Below are 22,951 nucleotides of genomic sequence, written 5' to 3'. Positions count from 1 at the left end.
CGGGCGGGGTCCGTGCGAGCCGCCATTTTGTCCAGTGAGGAAAAGCGGAGCTGGGGTCTCGCTGAGGGTCGAGTCGGCTGAGTTTAGCGCGGGCTCCCTTCGCGCGCCCTCCCTCTAAGCACCGGTGAGGATCTTCACCCCGGAGGGCGGGGGGGAGGCGGCAGCCGCGGTTTCGGTGCCCGGCAGGGCGGATGGAAGCGGCGGTGGCGGCAAACAAAGAGCAGCCGCCATTTTGTATGGCCGGGCCGGGCGGCGGCTGCCGCGGCCCTGAGGGGAGCCGGGCGGGGAGGCGGCGCGTTGCCGGGAGGAGCCCGTTCGCAGCCTGTTCCCCGCGGGGTGTGAGGCCAGGCGGGGTGGGAAGTGCCGCGGGAGCGGGGTGGCGGCGTCCCGTCCGCCGGTGGCAGCGCTGGTCCCTCGGGCCGCGCCGAGCAGCGGCTCCGGAGCGAGGCCCCGGGCACTGCCCGCGGGGCTCGGCGGGAAATGGCGCTGCCCCCCCCGCCCCGTTCGTGCGCGGATCGCCCTGGTCCTAATCCCGCTCCGGGAACAATGGAGCTTCCCCCGCGCAGCGCCCTCTGCAGATCCCCCCGTACTGAGCAGGAAAAGGGGCACAGGGACCTCCCTCCACAAATCTAAACAGTAAAAGTAAACGAAATTCCCCGAAATACCGGATGTTAATCACACTGTGGCATAGCAGATAAATCTTGTTGTGTTTTAAGTTTTTTCCCACCCCGCGCGCCCTTTCCAAACAATGTCTCCATCACAACGCATCACTGCTGATGTTTCAGGGGGAAGCAACCAATAGAGTGACTTCCCTTGGAAGTGAACAAGCACGTGCGCTGTGTTAAAATACATGTAAACTTTTTTTTTTTGTCCTAGCAATGCATCGTGACTCTTGTCCGCTGGACTGCAAGGTTTATGTGGGTAACCTTGGAAACAATGGCAACAAAACAGAATTAGAGCGAGCTTTTGGCTACTATGGACCACTGCGCAGTGTATGGGTGGCAAGAAATCCTCCTGGGTTTGCCTTTGTGGAATTTGAAGATCCCCGAGATGCAGCTGATGCAGTAAGAGAACTAGATGGAAGGTAAAGTGTGCTTGCCTTGGCTGCTCAAAATATGAGATGTCATAGGAATGATACAGTTTTAAATTGTGAAGCTTAAACTACAGGACTGACTTTTTTTTTGCGCTTGAAAAAATGAGAGGATCTGAATAGAGGAATTTCAGTTACAGATATGCAGTGCTGTTGATGTGCTTTGCCAAACTCTCATTCATACATAACATTGGTACATTCAATATTTCTTACGCACTGTTTATTTGTATCATACTGTAAGGATGTTCTTATAGTGTAGCAGTAGAATCCCAGAATGGTTTGGGCTGTAAGGAACCTCAAGCCTCATCCAGTCCTACCCTCCCCATGGGCAGGGATACCTTCCACCATCCCAGGCTGCTCTAAACCCCATCCATCCTGGCCTTGGACACTTCCAGGGATACAGGGGCTGCCACAGCTTCTCTGGGCACCCTGTGCCAGGGCCTTCCCATCCTCACAGGGAAGAACTCCTTCCCAAAATCCCATCTAGCCCTACCCTCCTTTGTGAATAGCATTGTAATGGTTAATTTTGCACTTCTCAGTTGAACTCCCAAGTTAGAAATTATTTGCATCTCTGTATGTGTTAATTAAATTGCAGATGGTGTTACTATAAAGAGGTAAAACTGATTGTTGAGACTCTCCTTTGCTCTTTACTGGCACAGCAGTTTTGAGAAGCAGCCAAACCTTTTGTCTGCCAAAGAACATCAGAATGGTTTGGGCTGGAAGCCCATCCAGTTCCACCCTCTGCCGTGGGCGGGGACACCTTCCACTAGATAGATCAGGTTGCTCCAAGCCTGGCCTTGGAGGCTTCCAGAGAAGGGTCTCCTGCAGTCATCCTGGAGCTGACTCTGGGCACTGTGCTTCGGTGACAGAATGTTTTTGCCCTTATGCATTGTTCTTCCATCTTCTGGATCACGTATGCTTTATCCACACCGCCTTTCCCTGGCAGTGCTAACCAGAGTCCCCCTCTGTTCCAGAACGCTGTGCGGGTGTCGCGTCCGAGTGGAGCTCTCCAACGGGGAGAAGCGGAGTCGGAACCGTGGCCCCCCTCCGTCGTGGGGCCGGCGCCCTCGGGATGACTATCGCAGGAGGAGTCCCCCTCCTCGGCGCAGGTACCTGGGCACAGCACACTCCTAGAGCTCTTGGCACAGTTTCCACATAGCATCCTAGAATTCTAGCAGGCTTGTTAAAGGCATGTTGATGGATGGCATTCATCTATCTGATCGTGATTCGGAAATGACAGATGCCAAAAAAAACCCCAAAATCAACCCCCCACAAAATCAAGGTGAACTTGAGTTGTGTTGAATGTTCTTGGCTTTTGTCCTTAGGTGACTGTGCAGTTGGTAGTCAGTGCCCTCTGTCCTGGGCTTATCCTCCTTCCTCTTAAAAACCTGCTCATCTTCTAGTCACACTTTCCCTTTCTTCCCCATACTTCAACTTAGGCTGTTCCTTTCCTTTACTCCATAATGGCAAAACATGACATACAGCAGTATAGCATTTCCATACCAATGGGTTTTTCCATTTTGTTTACAGAACTTAAATACTTCCCGAGCAGACAGCTGTTTAATAATTGAGTAACAGTTGCTCTAAACATCTGGAATCTTGACACTTTAGTGTTAGCGTGGAAATAAAGCATCGTGTGACAATCCTGTCACTTGAGGTTTGCAAACCCAGCTCTAGCATATAGCAGGATTTTTGGGAACTGGCACGTTCTTGGACCCAGACTAGTTTGTCTGGCAGTTTAAGTGTGCACCGTGGTTTTTACAGGACTGAATTTACCTGTGGCAGGTGAGTGAAGTCCTCCCAAGCCAGGGTTTCAAGCTTACCCTTTTGCTGTTGAAAAAAAAAAAATAACACATTAGGAGTATTTGTTAGCTAATAGATGGTTGTACTGATGGCTTGTTTTTCATTTTTTTTATGCTTTTTGGTCCATCTATTAATAAAAATGAACCCGTTACAGAGTCACCATCATGTCTCTTCTCACCACCCTCTGAGTCTGCATTAGCCAGCCAACTAGCCCTTTCAGCGTCATGTGACCAGCGCGCCCCATGCAGCTTGGCTGGTGTCGTTTCACATGACCCAGGCATGGCCAGTCGTCAGGTTGCACCGCCCTTTGGTTCCCGAGCATGCTGTTTTCTCTCAGCCTTCTCTCCAACCTTAACCAAATCGGCAGCAGCCACCTCGACCGCCCACACATTCCCGGCCAATCAGCTCAGCTGTTTATTTACCAAATGTCTTCACAACAACTACAGCAGCAGCCTTCGGCTAACAAAAAAGCAGGAAAAATCCACAACACCCCCTTCGCCAACCAACTAAATACAACGCAACATCTGGCAAAACCTTTTCAGCAAATTCTTCTTGGCAGTCAGTCCGGCAGCCTCACCTCACCATTTCTAGCTTGTTGAAACCAAAGACTTGTAAGTTTTTCCTGCTTATACAGTTTACTGCTGGTTAAAATAAGGAGTAAGCGGCTTATAAGTAATTACTTTTCTCAATCAAAGGCTGGCTGTGCATAATTGAGTGGTAACGTACATATGTTGCTTGAGAAAACTTTTAAGGGTGATATGGAAGCTCTTACACTGTGAATAATGTAAAAACCAGGATATTTGCATGTGAGATGCCAAACTAAATTTTTAATAAAGCTCTAACAGATGTAGCTTTTCCTTGCCAGAAAAATCCTATCACCTTTAAATGGTTTTACTAACAGTTTTCAAAACTTAAAAAAACAATTACTTTTTGGGATGAACTGGGCCGAGCTAAGGTTATATTTTTTAATTTTTTATTTTTTATAAGAAAATAGTCTAAACACACTCTATGGCATTAAAAATGACAATCACAAATATGCAGTTCTAATGTAGCACTTAATGGCATTATCAATATTGACACTGAGCGCATTTTCACTTTTTTTTTTCCACTTGATATCTCTTATGTCTTGTTATGGACCTTTTTGGCTTGCATGGGTTCCAAAACATTTGCTCTGTGCTATTTTTTTTTTTTTTTTTTTTTGGAACCACCTATGGGACTTTGGTGTGGTGTTCTGGGCAGTGTATTTAGTTGAAATGGAAAGTGTTGCTTTGGACAACTCTGCTCTGACGTGTTCTTAGTTAAGTGAATTCGTGGTTGGAAACGTGCTGTTCACACTGAGCTTGGTTTTACTGCTTAATCTTTCCATGCCTTTTACTGGATGATGGATGCCAGTTTTTCTTGGCACGTTCCCTGGGCCCAACAGTGAGTTTGACAAGTTGGGAAATGCCTCGCCCCGTTAAAGCTCAAAGAATGGATAAAGTGCCTCACATTTTATTTTCTGGTTCTAGATCACCACGAAGGAGAAGCTTCTCCCGGAGCCGCAGCAGGTACAAATCCCTTCCCTACCCCATGGATTGCTCTGGCCTAGGGGGTTGAAAAGAACAGCCCAAAACAGCTCCACGTGTGGGCTGTGCACAGTCAGTAGTTTGGTAAAAGAGAAACAGATTTGCTTCTGTTACATTGTTTGCCTGGAATTACTGAGCTGTTTGAGATTCCAGGGATAGCAGTGGAAGGATACTGAGAAGAAGTAATTTCCTTTCTGCAGGGGCCTGGTGTCTTCTGTCAGTTTTCCCCAAAGTTTAAGTGTTAATGTGCTACTCTCTCACAGATACTGTGAGCATAGGATCATTGAGCCCTGAGGTGGGAAAAGACAATTAAGATTGAGTCCAGCCATAAATCAGAATGTGATTTAGTGGGATTCTGAAAAAAAAAAAAAAAAAAAACCAAAAAAACACCCACAAAACTTCTGCAAAGTACTACATGCCTGTTTACAGCACATTATAAGCTGTTGGCTCAGGCTGATTATTCTTCCCTCAAGAAAGGGTTAATAGCAGCATGGCTAACAGGTTTTCCCTGGTTGAATAGTTTGAAACCTTCACTCCTGAAGGGAGGTTCCTCAGGGAGCCTCTTTGGCCTGATGGAAGGTTTGCTCTGACGATGTGGTGTTGTGATCTGTACCAGGTCCCTCTCCAGAGACAGAAGAAGAGAGAGATCGCTCTCGCGGGAGAGGAACCACAAGCCTTCTCGCTCCTTTTCCAGGTCACGCAGGTGAGAACAGCCTTCAGTGTTTGTGTCTTCTGAGTAAATGTGAAAATAACTTTGTGCCTTGTTGGCGAACCACATGTAGTGTCATAGGAGACTCTTCGCCCTAAATAGCAAAATACTCAGTTTTATTAAATGAACAGTATTTTTAAAATGCTTAAATACCACCTGCTGATTGTGGCTGGGGGCTGCTGTTCCTGACACCCGATCCTAACCTTACCTGTCTGTTGTTCTTCAGTCGCTCCAGGTCAAATGAGAGGAAATAGGACTGTGGGAAGGAGCTGTGTACAGGAAGTCATGAGATCCGAGGCCAGGAGTATGTACAGAACATTGTTTTGTTTTGAGACTTCATAAAGCTTGGTGCATTTTTAAAATGTTTTAGCTGTTGAACTTGCTTTGTTCCTTGTATCTTGTAACAGGTGGCAAATGTAAAGATGTGAATCTGTATATGGTTCTGAGCAGATCCTATGATTTGTAATATTAATGGTTTTCCAATGTACCATTAGACATGAGGTGTGTGTGTGTGTGGAATGGCGTGTAGCTGGGACAGCAGGGCTGGGCTGGGGGTTGCTGGGGCTCAGCTTGAGGAAGTGTGCAGGGATGGATGTGTCCCTTGTGGGATCAGGTCAGCAGCAGAGCAGGACACAGGTGCTCCATAGCCCAGGTCTGGGAAAGAGAGTAGTGAGCCAGTGGCATGGGGAGGGAAAGGGTTGGGGGCTTCAGCTTTATCCAGCTCCAGTTCTGACTGAGCTGCTTTATATTCCATGAAATAAAACTTTTTAGCTATAGGGTCAGTTAATTTTGTACTTGGTGTGAGTAGAGTCCTTCATTAGATGATTGTTGATTGACCATGTATTCCAGAAGCTCTGAATAGACCAAATCCACAGCAGAACTGACACCTGGAGTGGATGTGTTGTGTCTAATGGTACATTGTAAACATTAGATATTAAACATTTCTTTACTGTACAAGAATTTTCATGTCACTTGTAAAATGTCTTTTGTGAGATCCTTGGGATTAAAGTTTTGGTTACAACTCGTTGTTGAGTATTTAACTCGTCCCTGACTGTGACAGTCACCCCATCTGGCTGTAACTCAGCTGTGAGTGTCCAGCACAGCTGTACCTGCTCACCTGTCTGTGGTGAGGTGCAGGGTGTCACTCCCATGGCAGTCTAATCCCTGTTTTACAGGTTCAGCTGGGGTGCTCAGTAGCTAATGCCACCTGATTTTTTTTTTTTGCCCAACAGTCAGCCCTGCAGTGATTCCTTGGAAAGCCAGCTGGAGATGCAAAGGTTCCCCATGGGCTGTGGGTTGGGAGCAGCAGTTAAGGTATTCATCCCATCTCAGTCTGGAAGCCAAAATTTACTTTGAAGATTCACTTCCTGTAGAAATGCAGCATGGCTGGAGGGCAGGTGGAGCTGCCACACTGCCCAAGGGCTCCCTTAACACCTGAATCCCAGATTGCTCCATTGGTTCAGTTGTGTGGTTTGGATTAAATCCCTCATGATAAACACCGGTGGTGGAGTTGCCTTTGCTTGATTGCTTCCAGGCAGGGACAAGGAGACGATGAAAGCTGTAAGAAAAGGATGTGCTGGTGCTGCTGACCTCAGTGTCTGGATTGATTTATTTAATAACAGTGTTGGTTGGGCTGGGTCTTGAAGGTCTCTTCCAACCCCTCTGAGGCTTTGCTGATGAGTTAAAGACTGTGTGTTGCTGTTTCTCCCACCCCGCATGTGGTGCGAGAGGCACTCACAGCCCAGTTCAAACTGCCCCTGGAGTGGGATTCAGCGGTGAGCTGGGAATGCCCGGGCCCGTCCCCGGCTTTTGCGGGGCCTCGTTTCACCTGCGGAGGGTGAGGGAGCAGCGGGTGGAGCCGGCTCGGGCCGTGCAGTGCCGCCGGTACCCGGCAGAGGTCAGCGCGGCTCCTCGGGCCGGGGCCTGTTCGCTCTGCAGGGGCTCCAGCCCGGCTCCGGGCCCGGGGGCTGCCCGGGGCTCCGGGCCCGGGGGCTGCCCGGGGCTCCAGCCCAGCTCCGGGCCCGGGGGCTGCCCGGGGCTCCAGCCCAGCTCCGGGCCCGAGGGCTGCCCGGGGCTCCGGGCCCGGGGGCTGCCCGGGGCTCCAGCCCGGCTCCGGGCCCGGGGGCTGCCCGGGGCTCCAGCCCAGCTCCGGGCCCGGGGGCTGCCCGGGGCTCCAGCCTAGCTCTGGGGGCTGCCCGGGGCCCTGCTTGGTTCTGTTCCCTTTCCCTACGTGCCTCTGGCAGTGTCGGATGTGTGGAAGGGTCACAGCTCACGGTGCCTCTGCCGGCACAGACGTTCTTCCTGTGGTTACCTGGGGGAACAAGGGGCCTTCAGTAGTTCAGCTACTGCAGGGAGAGAAATCTGAAGTGCCAGAGACAGTGGGAAATGGGTTGTGGTTTTCATACGCAACAGTCTTGCGGAACTGGAAGCATTTCAGTTTCAGGTTTCTGGCTATTTTACTCCACAGCTGAATGAAGAAGTTTCCCCTCAGATCAGAAGTGATCTGGTTTTATACAATCAGGTGGAAGTTTGAAGTGGAACACAATGAACAGCTTCTAGAGAAATACAGGAAATGTATAAATATTTATAAGCATTGACTGGACAGCCCTTCCCACAGGGTATAGGTAATGAGCTATTTTTTATGTACCAGCACATTTGTGGGTTTCAGGCATCTCCTTCCTGTCTGAGGGAGTGACCAGCCTGGGAGTATTGTGTTTACAAAGTTTGCTCTCAAATTAAATGTACAAGGAAGTGTTGGTTTTCTAAGGTCAGGGACATCCCTTGCCTCTCCCCAAAGATTCTCCTCTCCCCCAAGACACCAGGAGGTAACACCAAGCAGTTTGTCCCTGCCAGGGTAGGACAGGGGGACACTAGCCAAGGCTCCTCGGCAAAACCTCAGCCACAGCCGTGCTCTGGAGACCCCTGGAGTGATGGAGCAATTGCTGCTACCTGACACCGTCCAAATTGTTTCAGGGCCTGGTTTCATGGTGCTGACAGTAATGTTACATGGTGTTTCAAATCTGGGGAGGGGTTTAACTGCACCTGCTTCAGGCAGAAGCGTCTTGGGGTCAATCCTCAGCAGTGCCTGAGCACATCCCATTTATTTTGTATACTCTCCCTGGGGAGAGCATCGTGTGCAAATGGGTTTGCAAAGAAGAGAATCTGTTTTTTTTCTTTTTATGTACATGCTGCTCTTTATTTATGACCAAAGATCATGTTAAGAATATGCCTTGCACTTACAAAGTAGAGAGGTTTAGAATGTCCTTGCTTTTGTTGGGATTTGTTTCACTGGCCTTCAGACATGGTCATGCTTGAGTGAGTTGTGATCATCCCAGGCACTGACAGTGCTTCTGGTTAGGCTGCTCCATGTGCAGGATGACATGTCATATGCATATGCTAGTTAGGACAAAAACTGGAGAAAAGGAAGGCTGACAGATAATGTTAGAAAAACAAGGAAAAAATCCCTTGAAAAATAGTTTTTGTCTGTTCCACTCAAATTCACCAGGTTTTTAGGGTACCTTACCCTGTCTGAGCTGACCCTGTTCAGAAGGCTGAAGGGAGCCAGTATGGATTGTACCCGGTGTTGATTTCAAACCTGAGCCTTGGGAAGGATTGCTGCTTCCCCTCTGAGAGGAGAAAAGAGCTGCAGGAGTCCAGAGCCAAACCTTGCTCTGTGAAAGAAGAGCTTTTTTACTCTTGGACAAACAGGTGTGCTGTGTTACCCTCCCCCATCCTCCAAACCCAGTCTGGTTCTGGAGCTTTGCTCTTCTGTCCTCCAGCCACAGCTGGAACTGCAATGTGCTACTGATGGAGGGGCCTTGCATTTCATCCTCTGCCTTTACATTTTCTTTTTGAAACCAGGGAGACACCACACAGTGTCCATGGATCTTCTGCAGCAGCCTTGGGCAGGTTATACCTCATAGCTCTGAACCTCTCCTGCTTCTGTGGGGCTCTGTCAGCAGAACCCATTGCTGGAAGGACTTTTTCCCTATAGATGTTTTCAGGCTTTTGTGTTTATTAATAAAATCATAGAATCCCTAAGGTTGGAAAAGCCCTCTTACTAACATTGAGTTCAGCCGTTCCCCCAGCAGAGCCTGGGCACTTCTGCAGCTATTTACTGCTGTTATCACCTCTTTTCAGTTTCCCAGTTTTACTTTCATTTGCTGTGATCTCATCACCATGAGCTGCCTCAATGTCTCCTAATACACAGATCCTCAAAGTGGCTGAATGTTGGACAAAGGTATTTCTGCTACCAAATCCTGCCCCAGAAATAATGTCCTAAAACCTGAGCTGTAGTTCCCCCCACAGGTCAGCCTGCTCTGGTGCTGTCACAGCACAGAATCTCTTGGCTGAAAAAGAAAAAAAACAAGTGAAAAAACTGGAGCATCAGCCCCTTTTGCAAACAAAAGGCTGAAGGGCAGGAGTGCAATTCCAGTTGCTCCGGTTGGACCTTAGCTCCTGCACGGGGCGATGGCACCGTGCCCTACCTGCCATAAAGAGGCAGCTCCCACTGCCCTGCTGCTGGAATGCAGCACAACCCCAACCTGCCAGGAAGAGGCAGAATAAAGCCAGTTTTTGCTTGGCCATGCTTTGCAGTCGGTCAGTCAGGAGCTTGCCAGAGCTGAAGCCTTATCCCAGGCTCTCACGTGAGAAGTGTTCTGGCTTCCTCCAAACACCATCGCTGTCTGGGGTTGCTCTTTCGTTTCTGCAGTTTCACTGGGGCACGGCCACGAGTTCCTCTGTTAATGCCTTTCAACAAACACGGCTGGGGACTAAAATAAACACGGGATCCAGACAAATACAAAATAGACATGCAAGAGGAACACTATGTTCGTTCCCAAGTGATTCATGTGGCTATTATTTAATAATTTAGTGGCTGACATAACTCGGGAGTCAAACAAATCTTCACATTGATTTGGGTGGTGTTTCTGCTTGCTTCTCTAAGTCATTTTTGCCGTCAGATTTTCTGTGGGAGTGATCCCAGTCAGAAAAGGGAAGCACATGTCCTTCCCATCTGGATTGTGTCACCATGTCCAGCGGTGTCACTCCACAACCTCCCTGACTGAGGGGATTTCTCCTACTGCAGTCACGTTGTTCTTGGGCATTTCGCTGGGTAACACAGAAGTTGTCCTGTGCCACTGCCTGATGCCACCCCCAAAACAGTCCGGGCTGTGTGACAGGCCCTGGGCAGCCCCGGCGCTCTGCCGGGACCGCGCTATCGGGGTGCAGCAGTGGTGTCAGGGTGGGGCACTGTGTCACTTGGGCTGTCACTTGGGAAGATCACCCCTGCCAGCTGTGAGAGAGGCATTATCTCCTCGTGGGCAGAGGCTACTTAGAACATGAATATTCAAAAATATTCAGCAGGAAGTCTCGGTGCTGTCCCAGCCCTCCCTGCTGATGGAGGGTTTGCCGTCAGTGTTTGATACAAAGTGTTTGCAGTCAGTGTTTCACAGAATCCCAGAATGGTTTGGGTTGGGAGGGACCTTAAAACTCATTTTGTTCCACCCTGTACCATGGACGGGAACACCTTCCACTAGTTCAGGTTGCTCCAAACCCCATCCAACCTGGCCTTGGATACTTCCAAGGCTGGGGCAGCCACAGCTTTTCTGAACAACCTGTGCCAGAGCCTCAGCCTCATTGCAGGGAAGGATTTTTGCCCAACACCACTGTTATTACACCTCATGCATGGGTTCTGCTCTTCCTGGTGCTGGATTGATCAGCTTTTCATGCACTTGTACTATAAACTTTGTGGGAGAGGTTGCCCCAGCTGGGGAGATAAGCTCCAGGTGTGGTTTGTTGCCAGTCCTGCCAAGTTGTCCTTGCAGCTGCCTGGCTGACACGTGCCGCTCAGAAACTCGTGGATGAAACTCCAGATTTGGAGTTAGGAGTTCCCCTGTGCAGGGAATGTTTGACAGGGACCCGTGGGGTATTTTTTGATCTACAGATGTTTTCAGTGTTTCCTGTTTCATAGAATCATGAAATCACTTAGGTTGGAAAAGCCCTCTAAGATCATCAAGGCTAACTGTTCCCCCAAGCACTGCCAGGTCTAGCACTAACCCATCTACACTTTTTTGAACTATGTCCAGGGGTGGTGACTCTGCCACTGCTCTGGACAGCCTGTGCATGTGCTTGACAACCCTTATGGTGAAGGAATTTTTGCTAATATCCAACCTAAACTTCTGGTGCAGCTTTAGGCTGTTTCTTTTCATTCTGTCCCTGTTCCCTGGCAGCAGAGCCCCACCCCCCAAGCTGCTCCCTCCTGTCAGGAGCTGTGCAGAGCCACAAGGTTCCCCCTGAGCCTCCTTTTCTCTAGGCTGAGCCCCCCCCCCCATCTCCCTCAGCCCCCCCTGGTGCTCCAGACCCTTCCCAGCTCTGTTACATTCTCTGTACATACTCCAGGCCCTCAATGTCTTTCTTGTTGTGAGGGGCCCAAAACTGACCCCAGGACTCAAGGTGTGGCCTCAGCAGTGCTCAGCACAGGGGCAGGGGCGCTTCCCAGCTTTACAACATCCCTCTCCCTTTGTCTCCCTCCTTGCTCCCTTTGTGGATTTACAATTGATGATCTATAAATCTCTCAGTGTTCTGCAAAGCCGAGGTTTGTGCAGAGGTGCGAAGGGCTCTGGTGCAGCATTGCTACTGGTGGGTGAAGTACAGAACATTTTAAACTCTCTTTCCATCCTCTGTGGCACTGCTGTCCACAGCTCTATGTTTCAACAAATTCTCTTTTTTTTTCCTGAAACTGAAAGAGAAATTTTTATTTTGGCACCTGGAACTCCCTCACTTTAATCTCTGTGGAACTGGGCAGAGCCCCTCTAGTGTGTGGAGCATGTCCACCCCCAAGGCCCAGCTTGAGGGGCCAGCAGGGTGAAAGCTGCTCCTCTATCCCCATTCCCAGAAATCCTGCTCTGCCTGACTGACATGTAGGAAGAAAAGTGCAATCGACCCTTACCCTGTGTCAAGGTGGTGGCTGCCATATCATCACCCCTGCCTTTATTGCCATCTCAGCTGTCCCCTCCCATTGCCTCTGCTCTGCTCTGGGCTGTGCATGAGTCACAAGGCAGAGCTCTGTCTGTCTGTCTGAGGTCTGGGTCCTGGTCCTGCCCTCCTACAGATCCCATTTCATGATATGTGCAGGGTCTGCCTGCCCCTGGCTGTGCCCCTTCCCTCCCTCTGCCCACGGCCAGCCCCACTCCTCGCCCTCCAGCACAAAGTGAATCACGAGGTTGTGCTGGACTGGGGCATTCCCGAAAGGTGTGACTGGAGATCCCAGGAGATGGTGACACACGCTGAGCCAGCGGGTGCTGGGATGGGCAAGGGGGCCAGTGTGCACGTCCCAGAGCCCAGGTTTGTGTGGGACAACCCAAACTCCCAGCACCTGAGAGTGGAGACGCCCCGTCCTGGTGTCTGGGTGCTCCAGGCAGAGGGTGCCCATGGGATCGGGGTTGTTTCAGAGGTGACATCGTGAGCAAGTGCTTAGTCAGGGCTCCTCATCCTCACCTCCTTCTCGTGGCTATAAAGGGCCAGATTGAGCTCCCAATGGATTTCAAGCCATCCATGGCTTGGAGAGCAGCAAATCCCTCAGCAGCAGCACCGTGCCACACGTGCTGTGCATTGGGAAGAATTACATCCATTGACAGCTTCCAGGGGCTGGGCTGCACCGAGGGCTGGGCACCCATGAGCTGCATGGACAGGAGCAATCCTGCCCTGCACTCCCTCCACTTGCTTATCCTGCTGGGTAAGGTTCTGCTGTTCCTCCCCCTGCCCTCACTGAGATGCTGGGGAGCTGCTGGCTGTAAAATAACCCCCAGTGAGCATTTTGGATGGACCTTATTCCCTGCAGGAAGCACTGCAAGAGGCTGGAGCCGCTCGCCCTGGTTCCCAGTGGGTGTCTGGGTCCCCTCCAGTGTCTGCCCCGTCCTGCCGTGCTCCGGGGCCGTGGGCAATGAGGTGGAGCAGCCAGGGAATAAAGGGGCAGCCGGGTGCAGGGTTTGGAGCCAGGTACTGCAGCCACCCGGCCGTACTCCGAACAATGAGGCCTTTGCTGCCAGCAAAAAAACCCCACAAAGCTTCCAAGCTGCTCATGGAAAGTCAGTGAAGCAATTACGTTAATGACTATGAATGGGGCTAAAAACAATCTTGGATGAAAATGAGTGAGGGGCCGAATGAAGTGACCGATTCATAGCCTGGCTCCCGCATCCAGGAATATTTCCAGTAAGCAAAGGCCTTGTTTTAGGACTGTCTCATCCCCTATTTGTGCTTGGTGGGACTCTATTTCCACTCTGCTGGGTCTGGTGTCTCATCAAAATGCCTTCATAAATGGGGCAAACAAGGGCTGGATATGGCAGGGGAACAGTCAATTAACACGATCCGAGTTCTTTTAGGGGCAGAGTTAATCAAGCATTCAGCGTTTTGTCATTCTTGTCTTTCTTTCCTGGGAAAATCCTATTAGTATAAAATCACTTAATAGGGCACTTCAAAGAGCTGATGGGAAAACAGGCTTCGCTGGGATATAAACGCCCTCCAGCCCAACACTGGGTTCATTTAGACTTCTGCTGGAGCGTGAGGATTTCATTAAGAGCCTTCACTTTTCCCACTTAAAAGAAAAAAGCTTGTTAGCAGAGATAATAAAAAAAAAACCAAACCCACAGAGAAAAAACTCCTGGTGATTTGAATCTTGCTGAAGAGGCTTTTTAGTGCTGGAATACTCAGGACTTTGTCACTGGCAATCTGCTGTCCTGAGTTGAGTAATTTCCACCTGCCTGGGGTGTTCTGGCAAATAAAAGCTGCTTAAGGTAGGGGAAAAAAATCACCCCTGTGCTCCATGGAGTGGGACACAACCTGGCTGGACATTTGGGGTGTAGGGTGGTGTTTTGCAGGACTGAACCCCAACCCCATGTGCTTACCTCCCCACTCTCCGTGCTGGGGCAGAGGTCCTGTGTTAGTTCCCCCCATTTTCAGGGTGTTTCCCTGGGTAGAAATTCACCTTTTTGCAGAGTTTGTGTTTATCTCACCTTGAGAAACGTGTGCCCTGATTTCTGCCATCTCCATTCCAAAGGACCTGAGGGGATGCTTATCTGCCCAAATCTTTGCTGTTTCCCCCTCTATGCTGGTTGATCTAACAGGAATATTACTTCCCCGCCCCAAAAAAACCCTCTCCACATAGACCTTTGACCACTAAATCTCAAACCCGTGTAAAATCCCTACACGTGGAAAATCTGTGTGCATTTAAAACAGTCCTGATGAGCGCGGGCTGGACCTCAGTGTGTTATTCCTGTAAACACGGTTCCACATTTCCCCGTTCTCCATCCTATCCGAGGCTGGAGCATTCCAACCCCGCTTCCTCCATCCGCCCCGAGCCGTCCCCTGCTCCACGCTGGAACTGCCCCCATGTCCCCGTGGCTTTTGGGGGTGCTGCTTCCCGAGTCAGAGGAGGACACGGGACAGGGGCAGGGAGGAGCCCCGGTCAGAAGCGATGTGCCCGGGCACGTTCCCTGAGGGATCCGTGGCTCTGCGTGGATGGGCTGAGTCACCCTCCGGCTCTGCCTGCCCTGAGTGATGCCTTTGCTTCCGTGTCTGCCGAGGCTTCCACTCCCTTCGGCTTCTGCGGGACCCACCTGGGGAGATCCCCTGGGAATTCAATGCTCCCGGGGGCTCCCTGGCTGAGGCAGCAGCTGCTGCTCGGTATTTGGGTGCCCCCGGTGCTGGGGAAGAGGTTCCTTTGAAGGCTGTGAAATATGCAGTCGTTTAATATATTCCTTTTGCTTCTAGGCATTGGGACGGGTTATTAAAGGAAATGATAAACATGGATTCTCCCACGACCACACTCCTCCCCGGTGGGGGTTTGGGAGCCCTGGGGAGAGTGAGCCCGGGACAGGGGAGGTGACAGATCCCACACTATGGCTATAATGGTGAGAAGGAAATAGCCCATCAACCCTCGGCGCTGATCCTGATCCCCAATCCTGTGTCTGCCCTCCTCCTCCTTCTCTTCCTTCTCCTCCGTGTTGTAGGATCAAACACCATGAATCACCTTTGGGATTTTCTGGTTTTTTTGTTTTGTTTTGTTTTTTTTTTTTTTTTAAGTTCCTGTATTGCCTTCTTAATCACTCTTCCCCTGTCACAAGCCCTATTTTTTTTTCTTTTCTTTACTCTGGTAATGCCACTGCAGACGTGCCCATGAACTTCCTGACCCAGACCCTGACGCCATCCCTCTCCCCACTTCCCATTTCCAATAACCCACTTGGCTGAGATCTCCTCGGAAGCTGGCGTGGCTGGAGCTCCTCTCTCCCGGAGGAAGGGAAGCGAGAGTGGAGTTTGCAAGAGCCAGAAACCTCCCCATATCTCCCATCCCAGGCTGTGGGGGTGTGGGGAGTAAACCCTCACCCCACCAAAAAATCACTGAGAGTTACTTTCCTAAAGGAACATTTATATCTGATTTTCTCACTGGTTTAGTCCTGGGATGAACCCCTGGTGTAACTGGGGTGTTCCCAGCAGCCAGGCTGGTCAGCTTATCTCACTTTTTGAATCCCTCAGTCTTGCCCCAGTGGTTCTGGGGCCACTTGGGGTTGCACAAGCCCCTTCCTCTACCACTTCAAAAAGCTGCTGGTTTGATGTTCCCATTTCCTTTTGTGCACGGGGCGGGGGGGCAGGAGGGAAGGGGCCTTTTACAGAGAAAAAGGGATGTGTTTGAAGCAGAGAGCATCCTCTGGTAAATGCTGCTTCATCTCAGAGTCCCAGGTGGCACTGGAGCTGCACTGACCCAGGGGATGCCTGGGCTGGGTGGTGCCAATTGCATCTCTCACATCCAGAGGGAGCAAACCCACACCTGCAGCTGGAGCAGAGCTGGAGCTTGGCAAGGAAATGATCTGCAAGCACTCAGCACCCACACCTGCAGCTGGAGCAGAGCTGGAGCTTGGCAAGGAAATTATCTGCAAGCACCCAGTGCCTCTGCATGAGGCTCTGAAGGCTGTTCCTTTCACCCAGAAGCAGAAATCATCCCTAGTGGAAAAACTAGTGACAACTTCCCTGTCCCAACTTGTCCCCTGCTCTCCCTGCCTATTACAAACAGAAAGACAGGATGAATTTGGAGCCTTTAAGTCCAGACAGCATATTTACAGGATGGGTTTTCAGCGGTGTAGCATGATTTAAGATGATAATTTCCCATTCCTCATCCTCCTTTCACCTTTCCTCTCCATCTAACTGTGCCTCTCTGGGGGATTGGACAGCCACCACTGAACTAAATTCCAGCACCTTGGCACAGCTCCAGAGTGGGGCCAAGTAATTGTGAAATCTCCTGCAGCTTGTGGCAACCTCCAGTCAAACATGCCCAAAAATGTTTTCCAGCTGCCTTGGCCAGTGGGAATCTGCTACTCCAGCTGGAAAAAGCAGGAGTGGTCTGCACACTAAGGGTCCTCCTCGGTACCTGCTGCCTCCAGGGGCTTTTGAGGAGACCTGGCATTCCCAAGGGATCACTTTAACATGGTCTTTGTCACTTGGAACTGTGCTGTCACCTCCTTGTGCCCACGGGAGCAGGTTGTGCTTGTCTCTGTGTGCCCGAGCCGTGAGGTCTGGGCTGGCAGGACACAGCCCTGTGCCCCCTGGGCTGGCTCTGAGGCATCCCTTCCCTTCTCAGGCTGCCAGGCAGGGATGGAGCCACCGGCCAGGCTCAGGGCAGCTCCCTCCAGGCCCACAGAGTAACCCCAGCAGAAGCTGACCTGTCTTCACACCTTTCCTTGGATGCATTTTCCAGCTAAACCACAGGTCCCCTCAAATCCTTGCCACAGTTCAGGACATGCACAGGACATGAACAGACTTGTTCCTCCTCCTCGTCCCTGCTTGGACATCTGCAGGACTCAGAGCAGCAGGTCTTACTCCAAGCATTTTTTTCCACCCACAGCAGCTGATGGGGCTCTGCTGGTGGAGCAGAGCCAGGCCTGGGGGAGACAATCCAGTTGGAGAGACCAAGGGACCAGGGGTGGCCCGGGTCGGGCAGTGCCTGGGGGCCAGGGGAGGATCATCACCGTGTGGTTCTCAGGTTGGCACCTCGAGGGGCTGAGCCACCCTTCCTTGATCCATGGATCTCCTTCCTACAGCGGCCCGGTGGGTGGGACAGCCTGGGTAGGACGGACCCCCTTCGAGCTGGCTGAACTCCTGCTTCTCCCGGCTGGAATGTGGCACCCTGGATGCATTGCCGGGGGCTCCTCTGACAAGGAGGTCTCTGCATCCCTCACAGAGGCATCTCCCTGTTCCCTGACCCCTCTAGGAAGGGAGTCCCTGCATTTCCTCATGGGGGGATCTATGTATTCCCTGATGGGGGAGAACCCTGCACCTCCCAGCGAGGAGGGCCCTGTATCTGCTGGTATCTCTGCTCCCTGAGGCCGGGTCCCTGCACCGACCTAGGAAGGGGCTCCCCCCACCCCTGATGGGGGTCCCTCCATCTCCTGCTGTAGGGACGTCCCCGCACTCCCCAGGGAGGGGGTCCCGGTATCCCCCGGCACAGGTCCCCGCCGTCCCTAGCAAGGGAGTCCCGGTGCCCACGGTCCTGGCATGCCCGGGTCTCCCCGGCACCGCGCGCATTCCCGGGAAGCGGGATGGGAGAGGAAGGGGCGGTGCGGGTGAGGGGCACACGCAGGACGGGGGCGGCTGCCGCGGGGCCGGTCCGGGGCGGGGCGGGAGGGAAATCCCGGGCGACGCCGGGACCGGCTGCCGGCCCCGCCCCGCCCTCCTATAAACGCCGGGGACGCTCCAGACACCGGCAGACGCGGGGAGACGGCGGTGAGTGCGGGCGGGGCCGGGCGCGGCCGCGACTGGCGGCTCCGCTCCTGCGCTGGCCAGGGCGGGGGGCGAGCGCCGGTGTCCCGGGAAGCGCCGGTGTCCCGGGAAGCGCCGGTGTCCCGGGAAGCGCCGGTACCTGGGGCGGGGGGAACGCCGTAGCGGGGGTGGCTTCGCCTGGGGCCGCGTCCCCAGCCGGGGAGAGAGCGGGGCCGCGCCCGGTGCCGGGGGTGGCGGTGCCGGGGGTGGCGGTGCGGAGCCCTGGGAGCCCCCTGGGGAATGCAGAGCCCCCGGGCCGGGCTGGGTCGCTCTCGGCCCCCGGTGGCGGCGGTGCGGGATGGGGTGCGGCGCTGTGCGGGGTGCGGTGCCGCGCAGGATGGGGTGCGGGGTGCTGTGTGTGGTGCCGTGTGCGGGGTGCCGTGTGCGGGGTGCCGTGTGCGGGGTGCCGTGTGTGCGGTGCCGTGTGCGGGGTGCCGTGTGTGCGGGGTGCCGTGTGTGCGGGGTGCCGTGTGCGGTGCCGTGTGCGGTGCCGTGTGCGGGGTGCCGTGTGCGGTGCCGTGTGCGGTGCCGTGCGGGCGCGGTCCCGCCACCGAGCATCCTGCGTGTCCGGGCGGGGACCGCCCACCCCGTGCCAGCTGCCCCCGGGCGTTCTCTGCGCGGGATCAGCGGCTTCAGCCGCTCCCGGATGCGGGTGCCCCCCGCCCCTCCTGCTCGCCCAGCCTTCCCCAAACTGGTGTGACTGGTCCTGGGTGTCGCAGGTGTCTGTGGAGCCCCGCTGGGTGTCCCCCAGGGGTGCTCTCATCACCCAGCTCGGCTGGAAGAGGTTTTAATGGGGTGTGCACCTGCCGCTTCCTCGCCCCAATCTTGGGGTTCCCGCCGGCTGCCGGGAGCCTCGGGGCTCTTGCTGGGCAGAGGTCGCTGGAAGCGGCACCAGCCCCATGGGAGGGGACGATGACCCGGCCCCGGTCCCTCCCTCTTTGGTGGCTTTGGCAATCTGCAGCCATGAGTCAGGGCGAGGGTGTTATCTTGAGGCTCCAGGGTGGCACCTGAGTCGCGTCGCTGACCTGAGAATGGGGACATCGGCTCGCGACGCAGGCGGGGAGGGCCGGGGGGTGTCTGCTCAGGGTGATGGAGCGTGTCCCCCTCCCACTACCTGCCCGGGCTTGCCGGGACATGCTGGGACTTGCCTGGCGGTGAGGTCACCCTTGTCTGTGCTCACACTGCCCGGAGATAGGAAGCTGGATTTCTATTTTTACTCGGGGTGCCGAGTCTGAGCACAGGGTGCCCACGGGGGTGGCCACAGGGACTGGATGTGGCCCCCCAGCCCCCTGGGCTGGGCACTCCCCTGCTGCCCACTGGCACACTGGGTTGGTGGCATGCCTGGTAATAGGATCATCGAATCATTAAGGCTGGAAAAGACCTCTGAGATCCTCGAGTCCAAAATCTGACCGATCCACACCTTGTCAAGTAGACCAGAGTTCTGAGTGCCACATTCAGTCATTTCTTGCACACTTCAAGGGGTGGAATGTGGGGGAGACAATGTGGCACAGGCAATCCAGAGGGGTTGCAGGTACTGAGTTTGGGGAGAAATCTTCCCTGCAGGAGGCTGAGAACTCACTTCTTGGGGAAGTTTGGGGATGGGGAGGATCTTTTGTGGCCTGGCTTTGAGAGTCCCAGATTAGGTAGGAAATGGGAGCTACGAATCTCCCTTTTTAAAGCTGATTTAGTGAGTGTGGCTGTCAAAGCAGGGGCAAGCCTTAGCTCTGAAAACTCAAATCCCAGAGCAGTGCTGAGTCTTATCAGCTGGACTTGATGATATTTTAGGTATTTTCCAATTCTGATTCTATGTGAACTTCCTCATAAGTGGGGTTTAGTGAGGGGTCCATTATCCCCATATGTGTGTCAGGGGAAGAACTGCTCAGATGGAAAGGTTTTGTCACTTACTGGGAAGGTCAAGACTTTTGGCACCGATTTGAAAAAAAACAAACAAGGTCTTGTTTCTGGTTACCCAACAGCTCCTTGCAGATAAGGAGGGTGGTTAACAAAGTGGTCAAGCTTGTGGCACGTTCTTGCAGTTGCTTGAAGGTTTCCTTACCACGGGGTCTGAGTTCTTGAGATGAAGAAACTGGCCAGAAAAACATTCTGTTGCTTCACTTGCCCGTGTGCCAACTTGCCCTTGCCTGCATGGGAGTGGGAATGAGCAGGTTGGGCAGTGGCTGGGGACCAGAGGAGCATCATCCTGGTGTGGCTCTGAGGCTGGCACCCCGAGGGTGTTCTGGGTGGAGTCTGTGACAGCAGCAAGGTGCTTGATACCCTGACCTGGCAGGGCTTTTCCTGCTGCAGGAGGAATAGGGAATGTTGACACCTTCCCCACCCTCCTGTCTCACACTGGGCTGTGTGTGACCTCAGCCGCGCTCAAGTCTTTGCTAAAATCTGTGGGATGTGTCAGTCCCCTCTGGGCTGCCTCACTGCAGACCCAGCCCAGCTTGTCCCACCTTGGCTCCGTGTGCTTTGCCCCGGTGGCAGCACTCCCCTGTGTTGGCTCCTGCCATCCCAACCCCGTGACTCGCTCTGGTTTCCCCGCAGCCGCCGCGATGCCGCTGTCCCAGAGCAGGGCTGGGCAGAGCCCCTGTGGCAGCAAGGCCTGCAGGAACCTCTTCGGCCCCGTGGACCACGAGCAGCTCCAGCAGGACTTTGAGGACAACATAAAACAACAGCTGGAAGAAGCTCAGCAGCGCTGGAACTTCAACTTTGAGACAGAGACTCCCTTGGAAGGGCCGTTCAAGTGGGAGAGGATCCTGGTGGCTGAGCAGCCGCCCCAGGAGGTTCACAGCCTGGTCAGGGCTGTCATCAGCAGTGACAGCAGGAGCTCCTTGGCCCACAGGGTCCCCCCCAAGGACCGTGTTGGCAGGATTTGCCCTGAGGAGACTCAGCAGAGCTCGAAGGTTTACAAGGCTGGTTCCCTGCAGAGCTTGAAACGTGGGCAGACCACAATCAAAGGTGAGTGCTGGGGGTCGGTGTCACTCCTTGGGGGCTTGGTGGCACTGATGTCATGGCAGGGACAGACAGAGGGGACTTGGGTGCCAGAGCCCTGCCTGGCTCTTGGCATGGGGAGGGGTCCCACCCTCCCTGGATCTCCCCTAGGGAAGCAGAGCCCATCTTCCAAAGGGAAAAAGGCCACCAGCTGGGTGCCTTTGGGCTGCTGGGTTTGTGCAGGGACTGGCATTGGGCCTGTGGGTTTTGTAGCTGAAGATGACCCCAGATTCTTCACCTTCAGTTCCAATGGCCTGACCCAATCATAGAGTCACAGAATTTTAAGGGGTTGGAATGGACCTTAAAGATCATCTTTAAGGTCCCATGGGCAGGAACACCTCCCACTATCCCAGGTTGCTTGAAGCCTTTATCCATCCTGGCTTTGAACACTTCCAGGGCTGGGGCACTCAGAACCTCCCTGGGCAACCTGTGCCAGTGTCTCACCAGCCTCACAGTGAAAAATTGCTTCATGTGCTCCATGGGCAGGGCCTGGAGTAGAACTGCAGATGAGACAAACAGCAGAGATGATGCAGACTTACAGCTCTGCTCTCAGCAGCTTTGCATGGGGGCTTTAGGGTGAAACCCACCTGGGCTGCTGTTGGGGTGCTTCCCTGGGGACACCTCCCTCTTCCTGCCCTGCTGCTCCCAGCGGGCTGGAGACACTTTCCAACCCTTTCCTTCTTCCTTCCAGACTTCTACAGCTCCAAGAGGAGGATCGTCCCTGCCCGGCCCCAGCCGTGACTCGCTGGGGCAGCCGCTGCCGCCGGGGCGAGCGTGGCTCCCCCGCCCTGTGCTGTGCTCACCTGTAGCAATGTAGAGTCTGTAGTTCCTATTTATGAATAACTCTGGGGTCCTGAGGGACCTTCACTGTGTGCAATGTAGAGGAGGAGCCCCATGGTGGGGCTGGAGGAGGACTGAGGTGGACCTGGTGGGACTGAAGCACTGCCCTGCCTGCAGAAAAGCGTCCTCTGCCCTGTGCCTGTGGGTCCAAACACTGTCCTTGTGCCATCCTGCTGTCCAGCCCGTGGTCTGTCCCCTGCCTGGGGGCTGGCACTGGGGGACACTTGTGTCCCAGCCACCTGGTGGCACCAGACAGCTTTAAGAAAAGTCACTGGTGTGGATTGTAGAGCCCTGGGACACCCCTGCTGCTGGCACATGGGGGTGGCCCCCTGTCCCAGCAGGATGGACCCGGGCACTTGGCCGTGCGTGGGAGCAGAGCGATGTGGAGGCTGCTCCTTCCCCCGGCTCTGGGCAGAGGAAGCCGTTCCTGGACAAACCTTCCTGGGGTGACTCCCCGCACCCAGCCGGGGACCAACACTGCCCCCGGGAGGCTCTGGGATCCCCTGCACTCTGCTGGCCCCAAATCCCACTTTCTTTCCTTGTTGTTGGCTTGTTGAGTGGTGCTGCTTGCCCCCATGTCCCTGCCTCCCTTAACACTGACTCCAGGCTGGGGAGCCCCTGCTCTGCCTCTGCTCCTCTAGGAAGAACTGCTCAGCAGCAGGGATGCTGCTGAAATAAGGAATTGTAGCTTGTTTTCCTGGATTTTTCTCCTTTGGGGCTGGCAGGGAGAGGATCCTTTCCTGGCTCTGCTCTGGGACCAAGGGATGGCCTGGAGCAGAGGCTGCTCAGTTCCAGCACTGAAGGATGAGTCCCTGAGGGACTCAGCACTTTCATGGAGTTCATCTCCTGCTCTGCTGGATTTGGACTCTGGAAACTGGTGCAAGATGGTCCCAGGAAGAAAAGGGACAGGGTTGATCTCCCACCTTGCACCACAATGCACTTTGCTGTCGGTGAAGCTGCCAAGCTCCCAGCATTAAAAAATTATTTATATTTAAAATAATGCTATTAAGTGTATGTGGGGAGAGGGGAAATAGCTGTTTGTCTGTAAGTGTTAACTCTAAATAAACATCTGTGCGAAGGCATTCTGGGTTAATGTGGGTGACTGGGGGAGCAGGGCCTGGCTGGGGGAGGAGGGTGTTCCAG

At 53.5% G+C, this 22,951-nt stretch overlaps 2 protein-coding genes across 2 annotated transcripts; both read left to right on the top strand.

Annotated features, from left to right (window-relative positions):
• The first annotated feature begins 21 nt into the window (after nt 1-21).
• On the top strand, nt 22-6,188 carry SRSF3 (serine and arginine rich splicing factor 3). Its single transcript, XM_085561421.1, has 6 exons — nt 22-124; nt 877-1,084; nt 2,065-2,199; nt 4,402-4,440; nt 5,075-5,161; nt 5,394-6,188. Exons 2-6 carry the CDS (start codon nt 879-881, stop codon nt 5,419-5,421), a joined length of 495 nt encoding a protein of 164 aa, XP_085417547.1. The 5' UTR covers nt 22-124; nt 877-878; the 3' UTR covers nt 5,422-6,188.
• An 11,732-nt stretch (nt 6,189-17,920) lies between these two features.
• On the top strand, nt 17,921-22,890 carry CDKN1A (cyclin dependent kinase inhibitor 1A). The gene is made up of 3 exons (XM_085561407.1): nt 17,921-18,070; nt 20,522-20,935; nt 21,660-22,890. Exons 2-3 carry the CDS (start codon nt 20,530-20,532, stop codon nt 21,707-21,709), a joined length of 456 nt encoding a protein of 151 aa, XP_085417533.1. The 5' UTR covers nt 17,921-18,070; nt 20,522-20,529; the 3' UTR covers nt 21,710-22,890.
• Nucleotides 22,891-22,951: the final 61 nt, after the last annotated feature.

The sequence above is a fragment of the Lonchura striata genome, chromosome 26, assembly GCF_050655825.1.
Source record: "Lonchura striata isolate lonStrDom1 chromosome 26, ASM5065582v1, whole genome shotgun sequence".
Taxonomy (NCBI): domain Eukaryota; kingdom Metazoa; phylum Chordata; class Aves; order Passeriformes; family Estrildidae; genus Lonchura; species Lonchura striata.
This window is presented reverse-complemented; position numbering and strand designations above follow the sequence as displayed.

Coding starts and splice junctions, on each gene's coding strand:
- CDKN1A (XM_085561407.1), top strand. CDS start 20,530: ATGCCGCTGTCCCAGAGCAGGGCTGGGCAGAGCCCCTGTGGCAGCAAG. Junction 20,936..21,659: donor TGGGCAGACCACAATCAAAG/GTGAGTGCTGGG, acceptor TCTTCCTTCCAG/ACTTCTACAGCTCCAAGAGG.
- SRSF3 (XM_085561421.1), top strand. CDS start 879: ATGCATCGTGACTCTTGTCCGCTGGACTGCAAGGTTTATGTGGGTAAC. Junction 1,085..2,064: donor GTAAGAGAACTAGATGGAAG/GTAAAGTGTGCT, acceptor CCTCTGTTCCAG/AACGCTGTGCGGGTGTCGCG. Junction 5,162..5,393: donor TCCTTTTCCAGGTCACGCAG/GTGAGAACAGCC, acceptor GTTGTTCTTCAG/TCGCTCCAGGTCAAATGAGA.